Here is a 25,493-nt window from a genome sequence, read left to right on the forward strand (position 1 = left end):
ATTTTGTTTTTAAACCTTTTATTAAATACATCGTTCCACCTTTAGCATGTGTCCATCCACACTGAAGGGATCCTGTGCAGTAAATTTTTAAAGTTGAGCACAGTAGTGGAAGTCCCTGATGGTGGGCAACTATGTGAGTCCTAACTATCATATGCCTGTCATCCTAACATCAGATCAAAACAGTCAAAGAAATATGGATCAATCAGAGCTCCAGAATATTCACACACTGCAGGATTGTTTTGTAAAACTCCATTCCATACTAATGGTAATAGTCAATACTAAAAATTTAAACCCAGATTTAGAGAATGAAAATGTAGTTCCTACTCTTCTTATTCTTTATACTTTAAGTTTTCCTCTGTCGTATATGATGAGCAGAGATTTTTCTGGCCTTCATGTTGTATATAGTTAAATAACAAAGACTCATTCTGTTATTTTGCCTTATCTTGTGCTTATCTTTGAGGGTCAGAGACAGTGTTTTGTCTACCGATGCCAGAGGCTGATTGGTAATGAAGGTTGTTGTCACAGATTATGTCCAAAAGGGAGAGAAGGGTCATGGGTGCAGCTCATCACCACTGCATATGTCTGTCCTTTCAAACAAGAGGTGAGTCACCTTTTGCTTAGACCTTATTATTGGTCTGGTACTCTGGATGCCATTTAACAAAGACCCAGACTCACTTTTTATCAGGTTCAAGTGTAACAGAGAAAGAAAAAAAAATCAGTTAATTACTTCTCATGTACATTCACTCTAACTGTCCATAAGAACTGATTTTGTGAATATGCACTAACCTATGCACTGTTTACTATTTTGAAGATTAAAGTTGTAAGTGCTCTCCCTTATGTTAACCAGCTGCAGTGACCTAAGGAGTTCGAGTCAACAGGAAGTGAGGCAATTATTCATTTCCTGTGACATCCTGACGACCCAGGAAAGGCCTTCTGTTGGGCAGGCATGTTTCTGTGGGTCAGAAGGATTCGAGCAGTTTGTGAGGAAGGCAATTGCATTCCTGCCTTCCACATGTGCAGTCGTTAGTTCATGTAGAGCTCACTATTAGGTGGAACCTTTGAAGCTGTTATTGTAGGTTGACAGCTTCATGCCAGAAGCAGCATCATTTCTAGAGCAGGTATGATTGGTTTTGTTTGTATATTTGTTTGTTTCCTTTATCTTTGGTTTCTTTCAGATGAAGTTATCTCTGTATACATGTCAGTATGTCATTTAATTGTGTTCTGTTACCTAAGACTTTTTATTGTCTTTTGTTTAGTAATGATTCCTTATTTGTGTTCCCATAACACCTTTCATATACTTCTAGTTAAGGCACTTTTTATACTTGGTTTTATGTGTTTCCCCACTAGCTATCCAACTCTTCAATGGCAGGAGCTGTGTTTTGTGTCCTTAGCCTCTAATGTATAGTATTTGGGTACTTGGTCCATCTTTTGTAAATGCTTGTTGAGTATAAACAGGTATGTGGTTAGGAATTAGCTAGCTTGTAATAAGAATAGTAATTGTTTTAGATTTTACAAAGGATGTTCACATACTTTATCCAAATTTGTGCTTTTGAGCTCTCTAAGGTAGATGGAGGCAAGCATTAGCAGGATTCCTATTTTGCAGGTAAGGAGGGCCCAGAGGCCCTGAGTCAGCCTGACTTGCTGGATGTCATTCAGCTTAGAAGTCAGTACTGGGGAACACGAACCCTTTCCTGGTGTCAGAAATTTGTGTTCTTCCCATTCCACACCTCTGTCCCGCTGATGAAACTCAATTCTGAACCTGGGTGGTTCATGGGTTGGATTCAACCTACTTACTCCTTGTTTATGGCCCTTCTAATATCAGTGATCCTGTGCTATTTAAGGTGATTTAAAGGGTAATTAAACTTAGGTGGCCCACAGCACTCAGTAATTAGGGATTCCAGGAACTTTTTTTCCTTCCCTGTGGGACCTTCAACTGACAACAGACGAGTCATCTTGGTCTGTCTTTCATCATCTTTAAAATAGTCCTGCTACTTTACTTACCTTTCTCTTTTGAGATTAGTACAAGTGTTTATTAATAAGCTTAGCAAGCACTTTATTAACTGTTCTCTGAACCATAAGAAAAATGATTATTCTCAGTAAAACCAAGTGATTTTTCAAGTTAAGTCAATTGAATAGTTATGTGAGAAAAGTGGATGAAACTCAGTCCTGTATTGGGTTTGGAAACACAGCCCCCCTTATTCAGGCTCAAGTAGAAAGTTCTAAATAGTTATATGAGCTGATGACCTCTTTAAATCCGAAGCTACTTCCCTGGCCCCTTTGGGGTACCTTGCATATTTTGGTCTCACTGTACTTCCTTGTTATTATGTTCACTATTGCAGGCTGTCACACATTCAGCCCATGCCAGCTGTCTTGGCTCAGTAGTACCTACATGCACCTAGCCAGTTATTATCTGTTACAGTTGGAGGCTGACTCTAGTGACATGTGGCTTTATGTTGGAAGTTTTCATCTTCTTCCTCTCAATCCCAGGGTGAAGATAATTTGAGTGGTTCTTTTGTTTGTTTTTAATCACTATTCCCTGCCATGGAGGCAAAGAGAGATGACATTGAGTTAGCATTTTTAGACACTTACATAACTGAAGGTGGTGTCTGTTTTGTTTCTAAGAGCAGGACATACTGGAACTCTGTGGTTTTGTAAAAATGGGCTTCCCAACCAAAAGCCTTGGCTTTCCAATCTAGTGGCTGACGTAGGGGAGTAATAACATCGCTGCCTTCGGTAGCAAAGCAGCCTGAGATTTGAAGTGCCATACTTATTTGGTTTTGTTTCTGGGAAAACATCTTGGGGCATCAAATGTCTCAAAGATTTTGCAGGTGGCAAACAATAAACAAGTACAGAGATGTACTGAAAAATGCTTAAAATTGATTGTTCTGTTTCAAAGGGAACATCTCATTACTGGTGTTAGAAAAAGCTTGTGCTCTAAGTCATTGGAAAATGATCCCAGCCAAGTTGCTGATATTTGTACTGGACACAAAATAGTTCCTATGTGCTGCATAGGTGCTTTTGTTTCTATAAAAGGTCTGAGTGAGGTCTTTGCTACCTAACCTTTGCCATTTTATTTTTTAAATCCTGGTTTTAATAACTAGGAAGCTTTCTCTACCAAGAAAAAATTTAAAAGCTTGAGTCAGCATAACATTTTGTAAAGTATGTCAAATTTTACTTAAACAAGCTTATAAAGAGTTCAAATATACTTTTGCCAGAAAACTAGGGTGGTATATATCTATCTACATATGTTCGTACTTTGAAAATATGCTTTTAATTCAGTTATTCACTTCTCAAATATTTACTGAGTCCCCACTGTGTATTAGCCACAGGTCTAGGCCCAGTGAGGGTTATAAAAATGGAATAGGGTAGAATTGCTGTTCTCAAGTTGCTATAAGTCCAGTGGATAGGTGTATGATCTCAGGCAAGTTACGTGATATCTTTGACCCACGTTACACATTGTGAGGCTTAGATATATAAAGTACCAAGCAACATACCTGGCACAAAATAGGCTTTTGATAAATTATAATTACCATCATCATCATCATTTCAGAAAGAACAATGCCACATGCAATATATGTTGTGGGGGAAGTAACAGACATTCTGTGACCAATAAAGAAAGAACAGACCATTTTAGGATCAGGGATCAAAGAAAGGTTGTGGAAAAAGTGGCATTTGAGCTGGGCCCTGAAAAGTAAATAGAATTTCAGTTGGTAGAGGTAGAGAGAGGGTATCTCAGAGAACTGCAAGCAAAGGATTAGAGCTGGAAAAGCACAAAATTTGAGCAGTAACATTCCAGTTCAGAGGAAAAGAGTGTGTGTACAGAAGAGAAGTGCAAAGTTGGACAGACAAGCTAGGCCAAGATCGTGAAAGGCCTAGAAGATGAGGTTGAAGAGTTCCACCTAGTTGTCAATGGGAATTTCATTAAAGGGTTTTGTTTACTGCTATTTCTCAGGTAACTAGAATAGTACCCAGCCCATAGTGGGCACTCAGCAAATATTTATTGACTAAATAACTGAGTGTGATTTTAGGCAAATTGAGCTTCATTCTGTCATGAAGTAAGCCAAGTATAAATGTCCTACAATCAGACAAGAGGCTAATATCCAGAATGTATAAGAACTTAACAGCCAAAAAACAACCCAGTTTAAAAATAGGCAGAGGACTTGAACAGACATTTCTCAAAGGAGACATACAGATAGCCAACAGGCATGTGAAAAAGTGCTCAACATCACTAATGATGGGGAAATGCAGATTAAAGCTACAATGAGATATATCATCTCACTCCAGTTAGAATGGCTATTATCAATAAGACAAAAAATAACAAATGCTAGATTCAGAGAAAAAGGAACACTCCTACATTGCTGATGTAGTATAAATTGGTACAGCCACTGTGGAAAACAGTATGGAGGTTTCTCAGAGAACTAAATATAGATCTACCCTATGACCCAGCTATCTCAATACTGGGTATATAACCAAAAGAAATGAAATCAGTATATCAAAAAGACACCTGCACTCCCATGTTCATCGCAGCACTATTCACAGTAGCCAAGAGATGAAATCAATCTAAATGTCCATCAACAGATGAATGGATTAAAAAACTGTGGTATATATACACAATGGAATATTATTCAGCTATAAAAAAGATGATATCCTATCATTTGCAGCAACATGAATGGGAGTGGAAACCATTATGTTAAGTGAAGTAAGCCAGGCACAAAAAGACAAATACTGCATGATATCACTCATGTGGAATCTAAAAAAAAGAAAAAAGTAGTTCTCATAGAAGTGGAGAGTAGAATAATGGTTACCAGAGGCCCGGGGCACAAAGGGAATGGGAGGAGTAAAAGTGGTAGACTAATGGGTACAAAACTATGCTATCTACCCTAAGTGAATCATTGTGCACTATATGCATGTATTGAAACAACACACTGCACCCCACAAATACATACAAGTAAATGTTAAAATATTTTGAATAATAAAAATATCCTACTATTAGGAAAATAGAATAATTTAATCAGGCCCTCTCGCGTCAGGTCCAGCTGGGGGTGGTGCGGCACATTCTTTGTAAATGAGTGGTATGTGGGTGGAGTTAGTGCAGATGTGCAGCACCGCAGCTTGGCTGGCATTTACTGCCTTGGGCAGCGCCACCACACACAGCAATGCTCTCCAACCTATGGCTCCAAGGACTTTTTTGGCTGGTTCCCAGCTCATAGACCTGCGTGTGAAGGGTCTGGGGACCCAGCCTGGCATGTGAAGGGTTTGTGACCCAGTGTGGAACGGGCTTGAGGGGTCTCTGAGCTCCGGACCCAGCCCTAGCTCTACAATTGGCCCAGTCAGCAGGATTACAGGCAGGTAAAGAGCTTTACAATTGTCATAGTCTGCGACAGGATTCTGAACAGGTACAGGAGCCAAAAGCCCTTGGAAGAAGGAGGAAATGTGGCTACTTTTGAATATGCTCTGCCCTATGGCCGCTCTCCTGTTGACTGGGATCTGGTTGCTGCTCACTGTATTGCAAGGCAGCATAGACCAGGCACTATGGCAGAAAACCCCTTGGGATGGGGAGGAAATGTGGCTGTCCTTGAGCATGTGGTGCCTGGTGGCCACTTTTCTGCTGACCGGAGCCTGGCTGCTGCTCGCAATGCTGCAAACTGATCGAGATTTATGGTGGAAAGCAGAGTTGTTGGAAGCATGGGTAAATGTCTTGGAGGATGATGTGCAGCGACTGGCCACTCCTGCCTCTCACACCAGGAAAGATGATGAACCCAGTGGTGAGTTGGGGGAACCGTGCATCTCCAGGCATGACCTGTTGTGCACTAGAAATTGAAACATGAGCAGCCTATGGGACCATACAGACAACCGGTGGGTAACAGGTGACCCAGTTCACCACCTGTGTCCTGTATACCTAGGCTGAACTGGTTGACATGGGGAGACAGTAAAGCAGCAGAAACGGAGAGCCCCTGGCTGCTGCAGCTATGGGACCTAAGGGTGGATGGTGTAATGTGCTCTAGAGATGATATAGAAAATGCATGTCGCGTTTGTCCGAAGGCAGAATGCTTGGAGGGTGCCACTTAAACCTGATGGCTGGCCGGGTGCCATATAAACCCAAGAAAAGAGTGACTGAGTGAATGCAGCTGTGGGCCAGCGCTGCAGAACTGCCCAAGACTGTGAGTGAATAGCCGGTCTAAGCCAAGCTGATTCAAGTAATTCAGGAGCCGGGGATGGGGCAGCTAGATGCTAATAGCCAAGACAGTGAAAAGGCCCTGAGGGTGTTTCAGAAGTTTGGGGGAGTGCCCCACCCATCACAGGCCCTGAGGCCTAGAAAGACTGAGTTGTCCCAGAGGACAGACCTGGGGCACTGCTGCCCTTGGCAAACTGCTCCCTGTATCCCAGCAGCTCTGGCTGGAGCAATCCTGCCTCAGCACCTCTGAAGAGCAAAAGCTGAAAACCTTGGTAGCGTTCGGGTTGTGTTAAGTTTATAGGCCAGCAGTATGTGAGAGCAGTGGAGGTGTGGCAGCTTCCACCTAGATTTCAGAAGATGTATGAAAAAGCTGGGGGACTCAGGTGGAAACCTGCTGCAGGGGTGGAGCCGCTGTGGAGGTCATCTGCGGAGCAATGTGGAGCAATGTGGGGGTCAGAGCTCCCACAGAGAACCCCCACTGAGGAAATGACTAGTGGAGCCAGGATGGTGGGACTGCTGCCAGGACCCCAGAACTGCAGGACCACTAGTAGCATGCAACGCAGCCTTGAAAAGCTGCAGGCACCAGGGCAGCTAAATGGGCTGCATTTGACGGAGCTGTAGGAGCGAGGTTGCCCAATGCTTTAGGGGTCCAGGTGCCCAAGTATGCTTAATGTTTGCCCTGTTTGGGTTTTGGATTTGTTTGGGGCCTGTTTTTCCTTGCTATTCCTCCCTTCTGGAATAGGAATGTGTACCCAATGTCTGTCCCACTGTATCTTGGAAGTAGATACATTTGGTTTTGTTTTTACAGGTTCATAGCCTGAAAGAGTTAAGCCTTTGATTTCAGATGAGACTTTGGACTTTGGACTTTTGAGTTGGTGCTGCAACAAGCTAAAGACTTTTGGGATTGAGATGGAATGTGTAATATGTGAATGTAAGGGTTGTCTATCCTCTTTAAGGCAACATCGCAGAAGATTCTGAATGCATAGATTGTAAAGCGAGAGACCCTGAAGGGGTGGATTGTTGGGAAAATAGAATAATTTAATCAGGTCCTCTCACCTTGGGTCTGGTTGGGGGTGGTGCGGCACATTCTTTGTAAATGAGTTGTGTGTGGATGGAGTTAGTGCGTATGCATAGTGCCACGGCTTGGCTGGCATCTACTGCCTCGGATGGCCACCCCCACATGCAGCCATGCTCTCCAAGCCTCCAAGGACCCTTTTGGCCAGTTACCTAGCTCATAGACCTGTGTGTGAAGGATCTGGTAACCCAGCCTGGCATATGAGGGGTCTGGGGACCCAGCCTGGAATGTGAAGGGTTTGTGACCCAATCTGGACAATGAGCTTGAGGGGTGTGTGAGCTGAGACCCAGCCCTAGCTCAGCAATTGGCCCAGTTGGCAGGATTGCAGGCAGGTAAAAGAGCACGACAATTGGCGACGCTGGCAGGGTTCCGACATTAGCCTAGCACTACAAGTCTTCTCTTTATTAAAATCTGGATACAATGTAGACATTTAATGTTCCCTTCAAGCCTATGATGATGGGATTCCATCTGTGTTTCTAGCTATCCATTTCATTTGAAACCCCCCTAAGGTCTTTTTAAGAGGTCCACACTGGTACCATTTCCTTGTCTGCTGCTTGTGGCATGCCTGAGCTCCATCAACATACTTACATTGTCTTTGTGACAAAGAGCCGTACAAAATCAAAACCTCTTGTAGCCTCTTGGTCCAGAAAAGTCATTTTATTAGGGTTAGATCCTCTTGTTGTGGATCCTTCACATTATGTAACTCTTAGAAAGTTCTCAGTCAGCTGTGACCTTAAACGAAGTGAAAAACGCATGAGAGTCACGGGTGCTGAACATTCTTGTAATCACCATTGCTTCTCATTTTTGGAAATGGGTTGAGAGAAACAAGTTATCCTAGATGTTTTTGGCATTGCACTTTTTTTCCCAGTCCAGCTGCTTCTAAAACTACATGGCCCCAGACACCTTCAGCACTCATTAAATTCTGATTACAAGTCATTTAGTCAAGTGGGAGGAAGTCAGTGCTTTTACCATCCAGCTTGAGAGAACACGGCATCTCTGTGTATCTGGCTAGCATTTTTACTCATACATGCCTGTACCTCTGTGTGGGAGGACTGCCATATTCATCCTGTTAATTAGCCTTGCCTAATGAGCATATAAACAGCAGATTTCCTTGTTAGAAAATACCAATACACTGATTCTCCATCCTGTTGTATTGTGATGCATGTATGGGATTCTTTGGGTTGAGCTCTTTTACTGCCACACCGACAAATGGACCTCAATTTCTCAATCTCTTAAATAAGGGAAATACCCCTTTCTACAGAAAGAGTATTCTCTATAAATATAAAATATCTGCAGGTCCTGCATTTGGATGAAAAGTAGTATATTATAAATAGTTGGCTGCTGACTTTGCCTTTGTTGGGCTGACAGATCTGTCCAGGGAGAGACCAGGAGCACGTGGTTGTTGAATGAATGAAGTCCAATGGAGTACTCCATAATTACACAGCAGTTTACATTTTTAAAGACATGTTGGAACAGCTACCTAGTGAATGATCCACATGCAAAACAATCTGATATCAGCAACTTCATTGGATATAGGTAGCTGAGTAAGGCCCCCAGAGGTTAAATGGCTTGCCAGAGGCCACCCAGCAAGTGTGTGGTTGAGCCAGATTTAGAACATGGTTCTAATTAGCTCCTGATTTCCAGATCTCTGCTGAGGCAAACCACAGCGCACTCACACGCTGATTTTACTCAGTTCACTGTGTCAGAGGAAGGTACCTTTCATGTTTTGACCTGTCTGAATATGTTCTTATTTCTTAATTAATTTCAAAACCAAATGAGGCAAGCTAAGTACTCAATTATAGAAACTAAAGTTGACATCAGACATTGTAGCATAGTGAACTTGAGGACTGTAGAACCCAGGGAAAAGATGAAATTCCAAAAAAGAGTAAGGTTAGAAAATGGAGCCCAAAAGGATGAAGACAGAGATTATATAGGAGGGTAAGTAAAGCACTGTGCCTGTCACCAAGTAGCTCAGAGTTTAGTGTGGAATCTAGAGAGACTGGCTGATCATTTCAGTACAATGTGGCAAACCCAGGGTGCTATGAAAGCCTGAGCAATTAGGAAAGACTTCCAGGTTGGACAGAAGCATGGAAGAATAAAATGGCAAGGTAAGTGTTGGTCAAGAACTATAAAATGGAAAGCTGGATAGGTCATGAAGAGCCATGAATGTCATGCAAAGGACTAACAATGCATTCATTCAACATGTGTCCATTTAGTGCCTTTGTATGTGTGTGTCAGGCACTATTGTATGTATTTGGGAAACATTAGTGAACAAAATAAGCATAAGTTCCTGGACTTGTAGAGCTTATATTTTAGTAGGGAGAGAGAAACACTAAACATTAAGTAAATGAAGTGGTATGTTAGAAGATGGCAAATGCTGAGGGAAAAAGGGAACCTCAAACCAAGTGATCAAGGTTAACATAAACAGTAGTAAGTCATGTTGGTAGTATGTATCCTTGATTTGATATAATGAGAAGGGCACTTCACCTCTGTGGTCTTCCCCAAAACATATAACCCTTAGCCCTAGGCTAATCATGAGAAAAACATCAAACAAATCCTAAATGAGGGACATTCTATAAAATATCTGATAAGTATTTCTCAAAACTGTCAAGGTCATCAAAAACAAGTAAAGTCTGAGAAACTGTCACAACCAAGAGGAAGCTAAAAAGACATGTTCTCCCAAGCTGGATAGTATCCTGTGTAGAATCCTGGAACAGAAAAAGGAATTAGGGAAAAATTGAGGAAATCCAAATAAAGTATGGACTTTAGTTAATAATAATGTATAAATATTGGTTGATTAATTATAACAAATGTGCTATGCTAATATAAGATGTTAGATAGAGGAAATTGGGTGTGAGGTATACAGGAACTCTCTGTACTATCATTGTAATAATTCTGTAGACCAAAACTGTTCGAAAATGAAAAGTTCAATAAAAAAAAATCGCTAAGGGAGATCAAGAGTCCAGGGCAGAGATGTGTGTTGTAATTTTAAGTAGGATGGTCAGGGTAGGCCTCATTGAGAAGCAGACATGAACAATCACAATAAAAAAAAATCGCTAAGGGAGATCAAGAGTCCAGGGCAGAGATGTGTGTTGTAATTTTAAATAGGATGGTCAGGGTAGGCCTCATTGAGAAGCAGACATGAACAATCATGAACAATCACTTAGAGAGTTTGCCATGTTGGTATCTGGGGGAACAGCCAATGCAAAGGCCCTGAGGTGAGGACATGGCTACATGTTTGAGAACCAGCATGAAAGTGCCCATTGGACCTCTTAATCTCTCTGGGCCTCAGTGTCCACTTTTGTGAAAAGTTAGGATTGAAAGGATCATCTCAAAGATTGCTTCCTTGTCTAACAGTCTATGGTTTTAGACCATGTGGGATAGAAGTGTTCCATAAGCCAGCAGTGCTGGCCATCAAAGGTTATGTGCTTTCTAACCAGCCCCCAAATACCTAAGCAAAGAGCACAAGAAGTATATTCCTAGATATTTTGATAATTTTTTTTTAAAAAGAAAAAAAGAATCACTTTGGAGGTGTTTATTCTCACTCTCTAGCATGAGTAAAGACTGAATTTGAAACATTGGAAAAGGAATATCTGTAATCTTAGATGAATAACAATACTCTGCACCTTGGTGCCTATAAAATGGGAAACTTGTACTTCATGTTCATTTGAATTTTTAGTAAAGAAAGAACTAAAGATTTTAAGTTTTATTATACATTTCTTTTTCTCAAGCTGAAATAGAAAAAATCCCGTGTTTCAAAATTATGGAAGTGTTAAAACTCTGTTACACAATTCAAGAGACTGAAGGCTTACCTTTAGACTTAGGGAAAAAAGAGAAATGGCAGCTAGAAAAATGTTATAACATTTTTATTTCTAAAAACCTGTCTGTGCCTTGTCTCATGAAATACTAACATAATAAATATCAAAATATATAAAAGTAAACAAATTGATAGTCATTGTCACTTTATAAGAGGTTAACCATAGAGTTCCTATGAACTGCAAACCTCCTTAATACATTTAAAGTAAGTCTGTGCATACTAGTTTAATTTACATACATTCAGCAGCATAGATTGATGCTGTTGATTTAAATGCGATGGTTTAATGACCTAAGTGCTAAAAATGAATTTAATTAATCATAAAAATTGTGAAGGTTTTAAAAAAGAAGCACATCCATCTACCTTTGCAGCAACATATGAGGGTGTTGCTAATTGCCTAGTTTTACCTACTTGTGAGTAGGAAAAGAAAAAGCTCTTGCCTAATTGTTTTGTTTTTTTGTTTTTGGGTAAAGATACAAAGGTGTGTGTGAGTACTGGGCACTTGAAATGTTGCTAGTGTGACTGAGGAACTTTGATTTTACTAAATTTAAATAATCATTTATGGCTAGTGTCTACTGTATTGGACAGCTTCACTGTCAAGGTCTGCTCTAATTTGTCCTGGCCTTGGAAATCTGGCGTTTCCCAGAGAGAGGGGGTTAGTGCTTATGTAGGATTCTGTCTGCCCAAGTAGAGCTGTAAGTTTTGGGACTTGAACTCTAAAGAGAGAAAAGGGTGAACTAAAATCTGCCACCCAGGCCATAACTTCACCTTAGACTTTTAGACACCTCAACAGGCTGGACTTGTACTCTGAGCCAATTCTGGAAGTCTCAGGGAGTTGGCAGCCTGAAACCTTTCAAGAAGACTGGAGGAATTCTGAAGTCCAGAGTCATCATTAGGCATTATATAATCTAAACCTAGGAAGCACAAGCACAGTAGCATTCAGGTTTAATAAAAGGGCAAAGCCTCCTTCTCTGCTTCTCTCTTTTACCTGTAAGCTCAACACATCATCAGTACTTTCAAGGTGTGTAAAAGGACTCTAGCATTTATGACTTACAGACTGATTATGATACTGGCCCAGCCACAGAATTCCTAGTCTCTTTTACTTACCATTTTAGGTCAACATGTCAGAAATTTACTAGGGCCGTCTTTTCACAACTGCTCTCAAAGGCTTCTGTGTGTGAGTAAAAGCTATTGACCTTAATTCCCCTTATCAAGTGTTCCATACTGCTCTGTGTAAGTTACTAATACAAAGTGGGTAGTGATGTGTACTCGTGACAATGGAACTTCTGTGTAGGTGTTGTCTTCCTTAGTGCCTGACTGTCACAGAAGAGGTGTAAAGATAAGAAAGCAATTGGACAGATTTGTGTGCTATAGAATACAATGAACCATGTGCCAATGTTGTCCTATTTATTTTCTTCCAGGAAATCAAGGATTGGCATGGTATTGCTTTGACAAGCACTTCCGTCTTCACAGAGTTTTCACTGAGGAATAATCTCAAAGGAACATTTGTCTCCCCATATCTCTGTTATTGACCATTAGTAGCTAGCAGATATTTTTAATGACTAGGAAAACATCAACTCAACCACCCTTGTGCTAGGCCTGTTCCAAGCAGCCAAATGCAGCTTTCTTCTAGTTGTTTCCATATCTCTGTTGCTGAAGCACCTCTCTTTGTTGGGTGAATGTTCATGAAGCCCTTTCCTGGACCAGCTTTGCAGGCTTAGGCCTCTTGGAGCCTGTGACATGGAAGCTTTGGAAGTGGATGATATCAGCCCGGCCTTAGAAGTTACTGAGGACTTCTTTAGTACTTTTGACAGTAAGCTAGAAAAGGCTGTGCGGCAAGCAGAGGTTTATGGGATTCAGGAAGTTCCTGAACTGGTAGGGCATGAGGTACTCAGTAATCTGACAGACAATGGTGCTATGAAAAATGTTGCCTCCCTGGGCAAGGGGGGCATGATTTGGGACCACTGTAAGAGTAGGCTCTTAGAAACCAAAGCTCAAAATGTCTTCCCTGCCAAAGAACAGTTTATGGTCCAGAGAGGGACAACCCCAGATAATCTTTCCTGGATGGAACAAAAGGAAGCGTCAACCTTTAATTTTTTCAATATCTGTCAGCGTCGGAGGGAAAGACCTCGTTCTGTGAATGACTTATTGGATGAGACCTCTACTTTCAAGCCAGGGCACACTCGGTCAAGGTCAGATATTACCCAAGTGGACTGGAGGGTAGTCCTCAAGACCATGCCATTGCAGCAGCAACAGCAGCAGCAGCCATCTCTTCAAGGCCCTCACTTCACCAGGCCACCTTTTCTGTTGCCCTCACCAAATAAGGTAGAAGATGCTCAAGGAAATACCGGTATGTTTTTATATCTGACTTCTATTGAACAATTGTTGATTTTTCCTTTGTTTTTCTTACATTTACTTCATGCGAGTGTCACTCTCTGATATCCACGTCTGACTTTGCTTCCTCAAGCTCCATCTTCCATTTATTTTTGCCCTGTACCTTTGATCAAGTCAACAGTCTTATTATCTTAAGAGGTATTTAGTGAAAAGACAACTATGGTTAGTTACCCCTTTCTAGTCTTGTGTGGTAGAATCAGAATATGCTCATACTTGGGCCGGCCCGTGGCTCACTCGGGAGAGTGCAGTGCTGATAACACCAAGGCCACGGGTTCGGATCCCATATAGGGATGGCTGGTTTGCTCACTGGGTGAGCGTGGTGCTGACAACACCAAGTCAAGGGTTAAGATCCCCTTACCGGTCATCTTTTAAAAAAAAAAAAAAAAAAGAATATTCTCATACTTAATGTAGTATTTTCCTTTGAACACTGCATGATACTGCTTATTCACCTCAGTAGATGTTTATTAGACCACACATTGGACTTAGCCTTGTGCTGGGAAGGATTTAAAGAAGTATGCAGACAATCCCAGCCCTAAAGAACTGTTTATCTGGCTGAGGGGATCAGATACTAACATAGACCCAAGAAGGTACCCAGTAATTAGAGACTGCTGATGGTCAATTGAAATGTTTGTCAGGGAACTTTTGTTTTATTCTGTATATGAATGAGTGGCAGCAACTGCCAGAGGACAGAGGAAAAAGATACTGTGGGCTGGGCTGGTCAGGAAGGGCTTGCAAGGAGACATGGAACTTGAGCTGGACCTTGAAGGACACTAAGATAATGGAAACAGAGTCACAGTAGAAGACAGTCAGGATTATGGTGTCAACAAAGGTGAGAAGATGGAAGTGCAGAGGAGAGCGAGCAGACCTTTGTGAGTAGAACAGAGGGTCCCATGGCAAGTAGTGGGAGGAAATGGTTGGGCAGGTTGGTTAGGACCTCCTAGCGGTGGGTCATGGATTTCCTTTTTCCTCGCACTTTATACACATATGTGTGCACATGAATACGTACTCATGTACTCACACATGAACTTTGTCTTCTGTGAGACATGACAAACCATCTTTCCATTTTCCCCAGCATTTTTTTCATGATAATCTCATTTATACAGGCGATCAATTTTTATATCTGATGATTCTTCAGTTACCCTGCTCAACCCTTAATTTCTTCTCAGTTAACTGGGAGACCATTTTTTGTATTTTACTGCTGTTTTAGTGTTACTTCAATCTCTATCATTGCTTGGTATTCTGTTAATACATTTAACATTTTAATTATAAAATTTAGTTTGTAAGTGTAACCTGAGGTAAGGATATAGTTTACTATGTCTATTAAGGAAATACGTTGTTCCTGCCTATGAGGTGCCACATTATTTTCACATCCAGTTCAAATTTATTCTATTAAACCCTTTTTTTCCCACTCTAATATATGACTTGTAACTTCTTGTCTTCTATCTTAAACTTTCACCAGTCTTCTGTAACATCTAACCAAGGGTGGTAATCATGGGAGTAAAAAGAAAAGGACATTATAAAGCACAGGACTTGGGGACTGATTAGATATTAAAGGACAAATAAGCTGCTGTGATCCCAGTGCCTGGCAGAATGATAGCTTTGCCTTGAACTTGTGTATGAACAGCTGCTCTCTTTGATTAACAAATAACCTCAGTAGTATTTTAGTTTCTTAGAAGTCACATGGATTTTTATCACTAAACCACCTTAATCATTCAAATTCCCTGGTATAACCCATATTAAGAGGATGTCATATTTCCAGTTTTATTTTTCCTATCTTGTTCTGATTGTAGATGCAAGAACCAGACCTTCCTTAGTTTCTCTAAAGCCCTGAACTTCTCCCTTGAGTGTTTGATAGACCATGATGATTATTTTTTAATTCTCAAAACATGAATATTATGTTTAAATGTAAGTACTGAGTGGTATTTTGAAAACTAAATGATAACAAATGGCCTTTGCAGATATTGATATAATATATCCTGGCTGCCTTTTGGTCATCCATGAGATACACATCCTAGTGGGAATTAGCAAACTTGGGCAAATGGCATGCCAAGTTTCTGACACCTTTTCTGGCATACTCTGGAGAGCAGGCAAGATAGATCATGTTTTTGTTGCTCACCAGGTGAAGGGCAGGGGCAAGCAGTGGCCACCCGTTCTTGGGCTGGGAGTAGTGAGGAGGAGTTCTAGATGCGTGGCTGATCACCCACTCTGATGGTTGTGATTGTCTCAAGCATTTGAGGAGGGGTCTGCCAACATCCAGTTGCATACTATCTTTGAATAAAGTTTTCTTTAAAACCTTTGAAATTAGTGATTCAAACTGAAGACAGCCTCACTGTTTCTCCTGAGGAATATGTCAAAAGCAGGGGCAGGCAGTGTAGTATCTTACATAGAGCTGGAGATGAAATTTGGGGTCAGACCAGATCTCTTCCTTGAACTGCAGGCTTGCATATCTGACTGCCTGGTGAACAGCTCTGTTAGAACATTCCATAGGTGATTCAAATTCAAAGTGTCCAAAAATGACCCATAATCCTCCCATCTCCCACTCCTGCTATTCTAAGAATTAGCAAGCATCTGTGAGATCTGGAAGCTCCTCAGAAGAAATAAGATTTAGTCATATGGGTTTCTTTTGATGAGATCAACTTAGTTTTGTGTGTAGTCCTGTCATTCTCTTACTTTTGGGCTTTATTACTGCATGGCCTTGTATTTTCTTCAGTTGACTTTCAGATTTTATTCTGGCCACTTTTCTGAGCTCACTCTGAATAGCTCAAAGACTTCTCAGGAATGGTTCTTTTCCTACTTGTCCACCCTTTCCTCCTTTTTTACCCCCATCATCCCCACTCCTTCCTCCCATTACCTTCAGTAGGTAAGACCTCTGTGTCTGTTGCCTCAGTTGGCAATGAATAATTAGGCTCTTGGGCCTTACTGAGGATAGATGCTGCTTTGGGTATAAAGCAGATTGGATTCTGGTATAATGAGGGCAGTGGGTACCAGGGTGTTGCTATACCCCAGCTGTTTTGTTAATAGGCAAGCCTGACTGAAGAAGGCCTTCTGGCCAAATAAGGTAGCACATTGGTTAGAAACACTGACTCTAAACCTCAGCTGCTAAAATTTCAAACCTTGCTCCAATACTTACTAGCTATGAAACATAGGGCAGGTTTCTTAATCACTCTCTGCCTCCATTTTTTTTCTTGACCATAAAGTGTGGGGTAATAGTAGTACTCATCTCAATTTCTTGTGGGCATTAAATGGGTTAAAACATCTAAAATGCTTCTTAGAACTATGTTCAACATATAGTAAACACTTAATAAAAATTTTAAAGATTTAATGATATTTTTGTTATTATTACTAATTGAATTTTGAAACTCATCAGTGAGAGTCAAGGTGATACTAACAATCACTCCTTGTTTTCCCTGGCACATTCTCTTTCAGAAAATGACCTCAGAGAAAATTTCTTGGATTGAATTGGCCTTTCTGCAATAGATGTTCTTACAGTTATTAACTGGTTTGTTAGGAGAAATAGACCATTCATTCCCTCTCTCATTCTAATTTGTAATCAACTGTTTACTGTCTTCTACACCAGAGTTTATGGTCACGGATGGAAGGTGGTCGTTGTTTTATCTTCAGTATCTAACTTAGTGCTCTGAGTATGTGCTCAAAAAAATTTTTTTTAATGTGAAATGAATGTACTGTTGAAGAATCAAGCTGATAAATTAAAAACATCAACTTCATTAGCTTGTTTGTATCTTTCTAGAAAAAAAACAGCTCTACCTTCTTTTCTGAGGGCCTCACATCATCATCTAGTATTTCATACCTTGTGCATCTACTCTGTGAAGCTCTTTAGCAGCTGTGAAAAACGGTGATTTGCTTTTGTCTCAAAGGCTGCCCTGTACTATCCTTGTGATAAGAGAAAATCAGACACTTTTGATTTTCCCTCCTTGACCATATTCACTTTTCCCTTCCTGACTGCGTGTGGCTTTTAAAGTGCCCTAATGTTGGAAGAAGGTTGTCCTGGCCTTGGAGGAGTATCCAGATACCATCTCAGGTTCCTGGATTGCAGAGGCACAGGTTTGATTCCCCTTCATAGAGGAATCTGACTACTGTTTAGTGAGCACAAACCCTGGTTAGATCATTGTGGTTTGCCCTTCAGTCTTTCTGAAGCTGGCAATCATTTGAGATAATTTTGCATACTTCTTCAACTTTTCCCTGTTCCCTGATTATGTTTCTTTACAAAAGATTATTGCTTTGGATTTGAAGATTACTTCTTTCCTAGAGTAGGAGAAGGATATATGAGAGCAGAATACATGAAACAGATTAGTAGCCTAATTATTACTATCAAAGCCAGTGTCCAAACACCAGGTGTGTTTGTCCTCAAGGTACGTGAGAGAACCCAGGTGGAAATAGAGAGAGGAATAATAATAATAAGAGCAGTAGCTAGGGCCGGCCCGGTGGCGCACTGCTACAGTGCGCCGCTTGGGAGCGCGGCGGCGCTCCAGCCGAGGGTTCGGATCCCACATACAGACCGGTTCCCGCTCACTGGCTGAGAAAGGTGCGGGCGCAGCACCGAGGGTTGCGATCCCGTTGCCGGTCCCGGTCCAGTGTGGGCGCGACACTGAGGGTTGCGATCCGTTGCCAGACACGAAAAAAGACAAAAAGGAAAAAAAAAAAAAGAGCAGTAGCTAATGCTTACTTTGTGCACTATTTTGTGTGCTTTATAGGTAGCAGCTTATTTCATTCATCTAGCACTCTTGTGATGCAGGTATTTTTATTGACCTCATTTTAAGGATAATGAAACGGAAGCACAGATTCCTACAACTAGGAAGGAATGGAGCCTCTATTCCAACCCAGGTAGTCTTCCTCAGAGTCCATGCTCCTAACCACTAAGCAAGGGCCTTGCCCTTACTTTGGAAGCCAGTGGTTCTCAGTCTCCACAGCTGTCCACTTTGAAAGCCTTATTGGCAGTCAATCCCTGTGGGAGTAGTGGGTGGGAATCAGTGTGGAAGAGACAGACCTGGATAACATTCATGGAACTGGTTAGGAAAAACTGAGGCACATCAAAGCTATCGAGCTAAGCAAGGATTGTTTCCTGCATTTAACATAGTCACTGAAATACGTGGGCACAGAGCTGGTCATAGTTCTTTAAGGGACCAATGAATGGGCAAAAGGAAGACTGTAACTTTGTTTTTCACCCTCTTGAATGTTAGCCACACAGAGAGCTAAAGTGAACCAATGCCTTGGGTTTGTAAGAATGGAACAAGGGCCATGGAGTTTTGCCCCATCTTTTGGCTGATTGACTGACAAGCCTGTGAATGCATTCTAGAGATGGCATCACCTCAGGCAGAGGCAGAGCTAGAGTCGACTTCTTAAGAAGGAACGTCAACTATGCTAGTGGACAAAGGGTACTAGGTCAATGGAGTATGGCTTCAATCCCACCTAGTTTACACTATCTACATTATCTGAGAATTGGATAGTAATGTCAAAGGTAGGTCATCAAGTGATGAGAAGGAATAGGTCTGTGGCAAGGTGGCGGCAGAGGCAGTTATTTCTAAAGAACATCAGAGTAGGTGAGGGACACCAAAGTTCCCTCAGGGTCAGCTCATTTTCTTACTGCCATGCCACTGCCTTGGGAAGTTATAGCAAGGTGTGACTGGGATCTAGTCCTGAGGGAGGGCACTGATGCCATCACCAGAATGGCTGATTTCTAGTCCTAGCACTAACCTTACTTCTGTTAGGACATGCTCTTGACTAGTATCGATATTTAACCCTTATTCCCTCTGCATCACTGTCATTCTGGTCTTGTTTATTGAGTAATGATATAACCATAGCCACCAAGGAATTTTCCATAGGATAAAGAAGACAGGGTCGTAATATCACGAATTTACGATCCAAATATAAACATATCATAAGGCAAGAACATGCAAAGTCATATGAACATGTGTACATTAGATATGTTATATACATGAAAAATAGGCTGTGTACACACAAGCAAACACTTATACCTATACGTATAGACACAGTGGAGGAAGATGAGGCTATATGGAAAGAATACTCAACTAGGACTTGAAAGTGTCTTATCCCAACTCTACTCCTAACTCACCATGTAGGTTTGGAAAAACCACTTAATTGTCTATTGCCTTCGGTTTATAAACCCACTGAGGCAGGTTAAATTATCTCTATGATCCTTCCCAACTCTAAAATTATATCATTCTAGGGTGAATCTGAACTGACCATGACTCATGGTTGTGTGGGAGCTAATTACTATAGTCATATCAATAATGAAAGGTCATGATAGAAACGTAGCTATGATTGAAATTATTTAACACAAAAAGATTTCTGTGTGCTTGTAACTCTACTTCTAGATGAACTGCTTTTGCAATTTTTAAAATCAAAATTTTAAAAGGAAATCCTTTGCATTAGCTGTAGAGCTCTGAAACTCAATAAACTGCCAGAATCTAACTTACTATTCCCTTCCTGACTGTGATCACATTTTCATCTGCTTGGCAAGGGCAGTGATCAACTGGGCTTTTGTTTCTGTCACTTTCACTCTCTGGTGACCTGGTACCATTCCTATGCCTGTATTTCCTTGTTCTGAGTACTTCAGGTGAAGGTCTCAAGCAGAGATTTTCTTTAGGGCCAGAAAAACCATGGCAGTATAGTTTCTTTATCACAGATTTTATGTTACTCTGTTTCAGTTCCCTTTTTCCCCATCTCTCACTTAAAAAAAAAAAAAAAAAGCCAAACTTGGGACTTATACTGAGATGACTGCTTTTTCAATTATGATGTTTCTCAAAAACCTTGGAGCCAGTAGAGATGGGAATATTCCCGCAGGCTTAGAACAAGTGAGGTCACCAGGACTCGGTCTCTTGCTGAATTTATGATTCACCCTTTAGCAAGATTAGTCAGTACAAAGAAGTTGCTAAAATAGGTCACAGAAAGTTGATTTTATATGGTCGTCTAGTTTCCATTGGCTACATTATTGAATGTTGGCCTGTGGCAGCTATTTGGAAACCCAGTATGCCTCACTGACAGCCAGCATTCTGATTCCTAACACCTCTATATGGGTACCCTTAAAATGAAGTGTCTGACATTTTTTGTGGTTGTTCTATTAATGTATTTTTTTTTTAACTAAGGAAAACTATGGTTACTAATTTTACAAACTGCTAGAGTTATCTTCCTAAAACACAGTCTTTTCATGCTACTCAATTCTCAAAAAGGAACCATGGCTGCCCATTCCTTATAAAATCAAGTGTAAACTTTAAAAAGCATTCAGGTTTATAAACCTTATTGCCCACACCTTCCTCCACCCCAACTTTTCTTACCATTTTTGAATGTGCATTCACGTTCCTGGGGCTTTTGCTCGTGCTGTCTCTTCATCCCAGAATACTTTTCCTGCCCTTTCACTTTCCAGAAATCCTCCTTTATTTTTCAAGGACCAATTCAAATGCCACATCTTCCCTGAGACCTTTTCAGATTTTTCTCAATTAAAATCCTTTTTTTTTTTCCTTTTGCTTTCTGTTCCCATAGCACATTTTATTCTCCTGTGCATTATAATTGCTTATCCATACATCTCCCACACTAAAGTGGAAGTCCTTTGAAGATATAAGCCATATTGTAGAAGACTCTGTACTGAACCAAGTCTGAGTATATGGAAGGTTGAAGTGTATGTATTGGTGCTTAGAAAATCAGGACAGAACAATTATAGTTTTTTTATTTCCAAAATGGAAATGGCTTCTCTTTGTTTCATCCTTAGTTACAGCTTGAGTCAAGTTGAATGAAATTTGTTATTATTAATACTGTCAATAAGAGTTGTCATTTAATGAGAGTTAACTTTACTCTTAGGCCTTTGCTAAGAAGTGTTCACCCATTCATTGTCTTATTTTAAATTCACTGGACTTTACCATGATAGACGGTATTATCCTGATTCTATAAATGAGGAAACTGAGGCTTAGAGAAGTTGAGCTCATCCAAGGCCATACAGCTAGTGTGTGGTGGGGCTAGGATTCCAAGCCAGGCCCAACTTCAGAGACTATACCTAACTGCTCTGTTATACTACCTCTCAAGCCTGAGGAAGTTTAGGACTCATTCCCTGCACTGCAAATACGACACAGTCTGGAGGTTGGAGTTCCACTCTCACCTTGGCCCCTATGTGGTATAACATTGGCCAAGTCATTTTGCTTCCTGGAATCTTTTTCCAAATCTGTTAAATCAGTTAGAATTCTTTCAGAAGCAAGTAATATAATACCTAACCAAAAGTAGCTTAAATAGTAAGGCCATTGTCGTCTAATTTTTTCTCCTAACACATAACTATTGAACACTCAGTAAATGTCAAACACTGTATGCAATAAACACTTAATAAGATGCCCAGAGTAGGTGGTCCCAGGGTCATCAAGGATCCAGGTTCGTTTCATCTTTTTGCTCTGCTATCCTCATACATTGATGATGTCTCTTCTTGCCCCTCATTAGTACAAAGTGGCTACAGCAGCCAAAGTCAGGAAGGGAAAGCAGGGCATCTCTTCTAGGTCTCTTTCTGAGAGGCTCCCAATAGCACCCCCTCAGTGGCCAGAATTGGGTTGCACGCTCACCTCTAAAGCAATCTCTGGCAAAAGAAAATGGGATTACTGTGTTTGGGTTAAACAAATCATGATTCTTTCTATGGGACAGGGAAGAGGCCATCTCCCCTGAGCATATTGCCACCATTCCTGAACAAAATTAGGGTTCTGTGGGCAACAGCAACTGCCCAGTTCTGCCTCAGATGGGGCTGGGATGGAGGAACTTCTAGGATTCCTTCTGGCTCCAAGTTTCTATGATTCTGTAGGTTGCCCAAAGATGCTGTAATGAAATTCCATTTATCTTAAAATCTGGCATTGTAAGTATAGGGATTCTTTTAAACTTAATTCCTATAGAGTAAAGAAATAGAAAGAAAAGCTCACCATGGCAAAGAGTGAGCATAGTTTGAAAGTTGATATTTGGGGGCCAACCCCGTGGCGCACTCGGGAGAGTGCGGCACTGGGAGCGCAGCAGCGCTCCCGCCACAGGTACGGATCCTATATAGGGATGGCCGGTCCGCTCACTGGCTGAGCGCAGTGTGGCTAGTCACAAAAAAAAAAAAGGAAGTTGATATTTGGAAGTATTTACTGGGTCAAAAAGTTCTACAATGGCTAGGGCTTACCCTTGTCACAGAAGGCAGAAAGCCTCTGCTTTTAAAGCCTCTGCTGTGATCTCCTAGCCAGGTTCCCATTGAGAAGTGAAATTGACCAGGACTGTATTGAATTATGCTCTTATTACTGTTGCCCATAGCAAAGAACTTAGATGGAAAAGATCCCTAAATTGGTGTATCTAGCTAACGTGTAGCTAGATATGTTACAGGTATATTTCTACTAGAGCCTACACAGATAATCTGTCTTTTCCCGTACATTTATGAGGGGAAAATGAATGGGATATCCTCTTTATACCCATAAAGAAAGGTTTCCAAAGGAGCCCTAGAAAGGATATTACTTGAGCCTAGTTCATTTCTACCAGACTAAGTTCGTTAACAAATATCTGTGGGATAGCATCTGTACACTATGCTGGCCCACGCTGTACTAGGACCTGTTTTCCAAAGGAGCCCTAGAAAGGATATTACTTGAGCCTAGTTCATTTCTACCAGACTAAGTTTGTTAACAAATATCTGTGGGATAGCATCTGTACACTATGCTGGCCCACGCTGTACTAGGACCTGCGGAGCTCATTTAAAATATACAAGACACAGTCCCTTTTTGGTTTCTGTAGTATCATTTTCTTTGTGTTCTTTGCTATGGATATCTGTGGCAGTATCATGATTAATGTAGATCTCATTAATTTCATTTTTCTCATGTGCCTGTAATAAGGAGAACAGAGACCTAAAATTAGTTTTAAAAATTTTCCCCTAGTTTCTGGCCTAAACACAGTTGAGTACTATAACATGAAACAAATAGACTTGGAAAACCTTGTTATTAACCAGGAATGCAAAAAGAGCAATGATTGTGACCTAGAATGCCAGGAAAGTCTTCATTGAGGAAAGGGCATTTCAGCTGAGCTTTGAGGGGAGAGCACCAAGCCAAGATGAGAATACAGCATATGTGGGATAGTCAGGGGCTACTCTGGGACAGGTGTGCATTTTGGAGATTAATGGGCTGAGGTTATGGAGGACCTTCAAAGTCAGACAAATGATTTAATGTGATATGTTTGGCAAGAAGTACTTGAAAATGTCTTGAGATTCGAGATTAAAAGGGTATTTTACAAGACGTCTGGAAGTTGACAAGGGTAAAGTGTGGTGTTGAGGTAGCCAGGTTTGGCAAGAAGTACTTGAAAATGTCTTGAGATTCGAGATTAAAAGGGTATTTTACAAGACATCTGGAAGTTGACAAGGGTAAAGTGTGGTGTTGAGGTAGCCAAGACCTTCCTTTCCAGTAGCTTTACGTGTCCATGTAAAGGGACATCAATTAGAATAACACTTTTGGCCTCTATCCATTCCTTTGCATGCTCTGCCTCTGGGAAAGAGTAGTGACTTCTTGGCAAGTTTAGGAGAGGAACCAGGTAATTCACCCTCTCTCACCAGAAGCAATAATTCTGGTCTGCTTCTCCAGATCTTCTCCTCTATGACATCAGCCTTTCATGGGCAGACCCCCAGGAGGAGAGGCCTGTGGTTATCCAGTGCTGCATGTGACTTGGGGGTAAGTCTGTGTAATCCTGGGGTTCTATTTGTTGCTCCACACCTAAGCTGTATCGTCCTCCAGCTGGCTGATGATTTGATCTCTACCTGTGTGACTACTGTCTGCCAATCTCAATTGGTTCAAAACTTGAGTGAGAGAAAGGGATGCTACTATTGGATCTCCTCAGGCCCCAACAGTATGTGGAATGGATTGCAATGTAGGTGGGAAAAACTGGAGGGATGAAAACCATGCAGTCATCACAATGTGAAGTGAAGTGGACCCAAATTAGGGTGACTTAGGCAATAAAGAGAAAGTGGGACTTGTGAAAAGAAAAAGAAGTGATGTGATTAGGGATAGGTGGAGTATATGGATGAAAGAAAGGGAACATCTAATTAAAGACCCACCATCTGGAATGCCCTTCCCTCTTTCTACCTTTTCTGAATATCTAATTCCATCCTCTCTTCAAAGTCCATCTCAGATACTCAAGGACTTCCCAGGCAAAGATCTTCTCTTCTCTGAGGTCCTGAGCCCTTTAGCTGTGCTTGTCAGAAGGTGCTGAGCACTTCATGTCTGATGTTGCAGATACCTTCAGATCTGTCTTTTCTTCCCAACTGGGCTCTAAACTCTGTTGATAGGAACTGCATCTAAATTATTTGATATCTTCATATATTCTAGCTTAGTATTTTGTTGATACATTCAACAGATATGCATGGAGCCAGCCACTAGTATATAGGGGTCAGAGAGATATCAAGGTCCCTGCCCTCATAAGAAAGAGATTTCTTTGAAGGAAATAAGGCACTCAGAGAGGGACCGAGAGGGGCTTTTTAACTTGAGTGGTAAGAGATGGCCTCACTGAAGACAGCACCTGTGAGGTGAAAAACTGAGGGAGGTGAAAAAGGCAGTGGAACTGGGGAGAGAAGTTCCAAGAACAACTTCACTAGTATGTTCTTGACTTGTTCAAGGAACATAAGAGAAAACCGTGGCTAGAGTGAGAGAAGAGATGTGAGATGTTATGAGATGAGGTCAGAGCAATAGACAGAGGCCAGTTCGTGGAACAGGAAGTGGAAGCATTGTAAGAATTTGTAAGCTGAAGGAAGGAGACAGATTGAGCCATAGGAAAGTAGGATCAAGCAAATACTTTTTAAATAGACATAACAAACCTTAGGATATTGGAAGATGGAGGAAAAGAGGTTCATAGAGGGAGAAGTTTAAGATGTTATAGAGGAAGGGATTCTGGAGAAGTACGAAGGAATTTGGTACAGAGTAGGGGTGGAAGGGCCAGCTTTAGCAAGGAGGCAAGAAGTTTCTTCTTTGAGACTAAAAGACGAAAATAGGAAGCATCTATTGAGCACTTACATAGAGTCAGATATT

The 25,493-nt window shown here is 41.2% G+C and overlaps 1 protein-coding gene across 1 annotated transcript in view; it reads left to right on the forward strand.

Moving 5' to 3' along the window:
• Window positions 1-25,493, forward strand: part of PLEKHM3 (pleckstrin homology domain containing, family M, member 3) — a 172,306-nt gene that overhangs the window by 8,156 nt on the left and 138,657 nt on the right. The window contains exon 2 of the mRNA XM_008568005.1: window positions 12,486-13,414. Coding sequence (XP_008566227.1) covers window positions 12,805-13,414 — 610 coding nt within the window. The 5' untranslated portion in view covers window positions 12,486-12,804. The remainder of the gene's footprint in view (window positions 1-12,485; window positions 13,415-25,493) is intronic.

The sequence above is a fragment of the Galeopterus variegatus genome, unplaced genomic scaffold, assembly GCF_000696425.1.
Source record: "Galeopterus variegatus unplaced genomic scaffold, G_variegatus-3.0.2 Scaffold366, whole genome shotgun sequence".
Classification (NCBI taxonomy): Eukaryota; Metazoa; Chordata; class Mammalia; order Dermoptera; family Cynocephalidae; genus Galeopterus; species Galeopterus variegatus.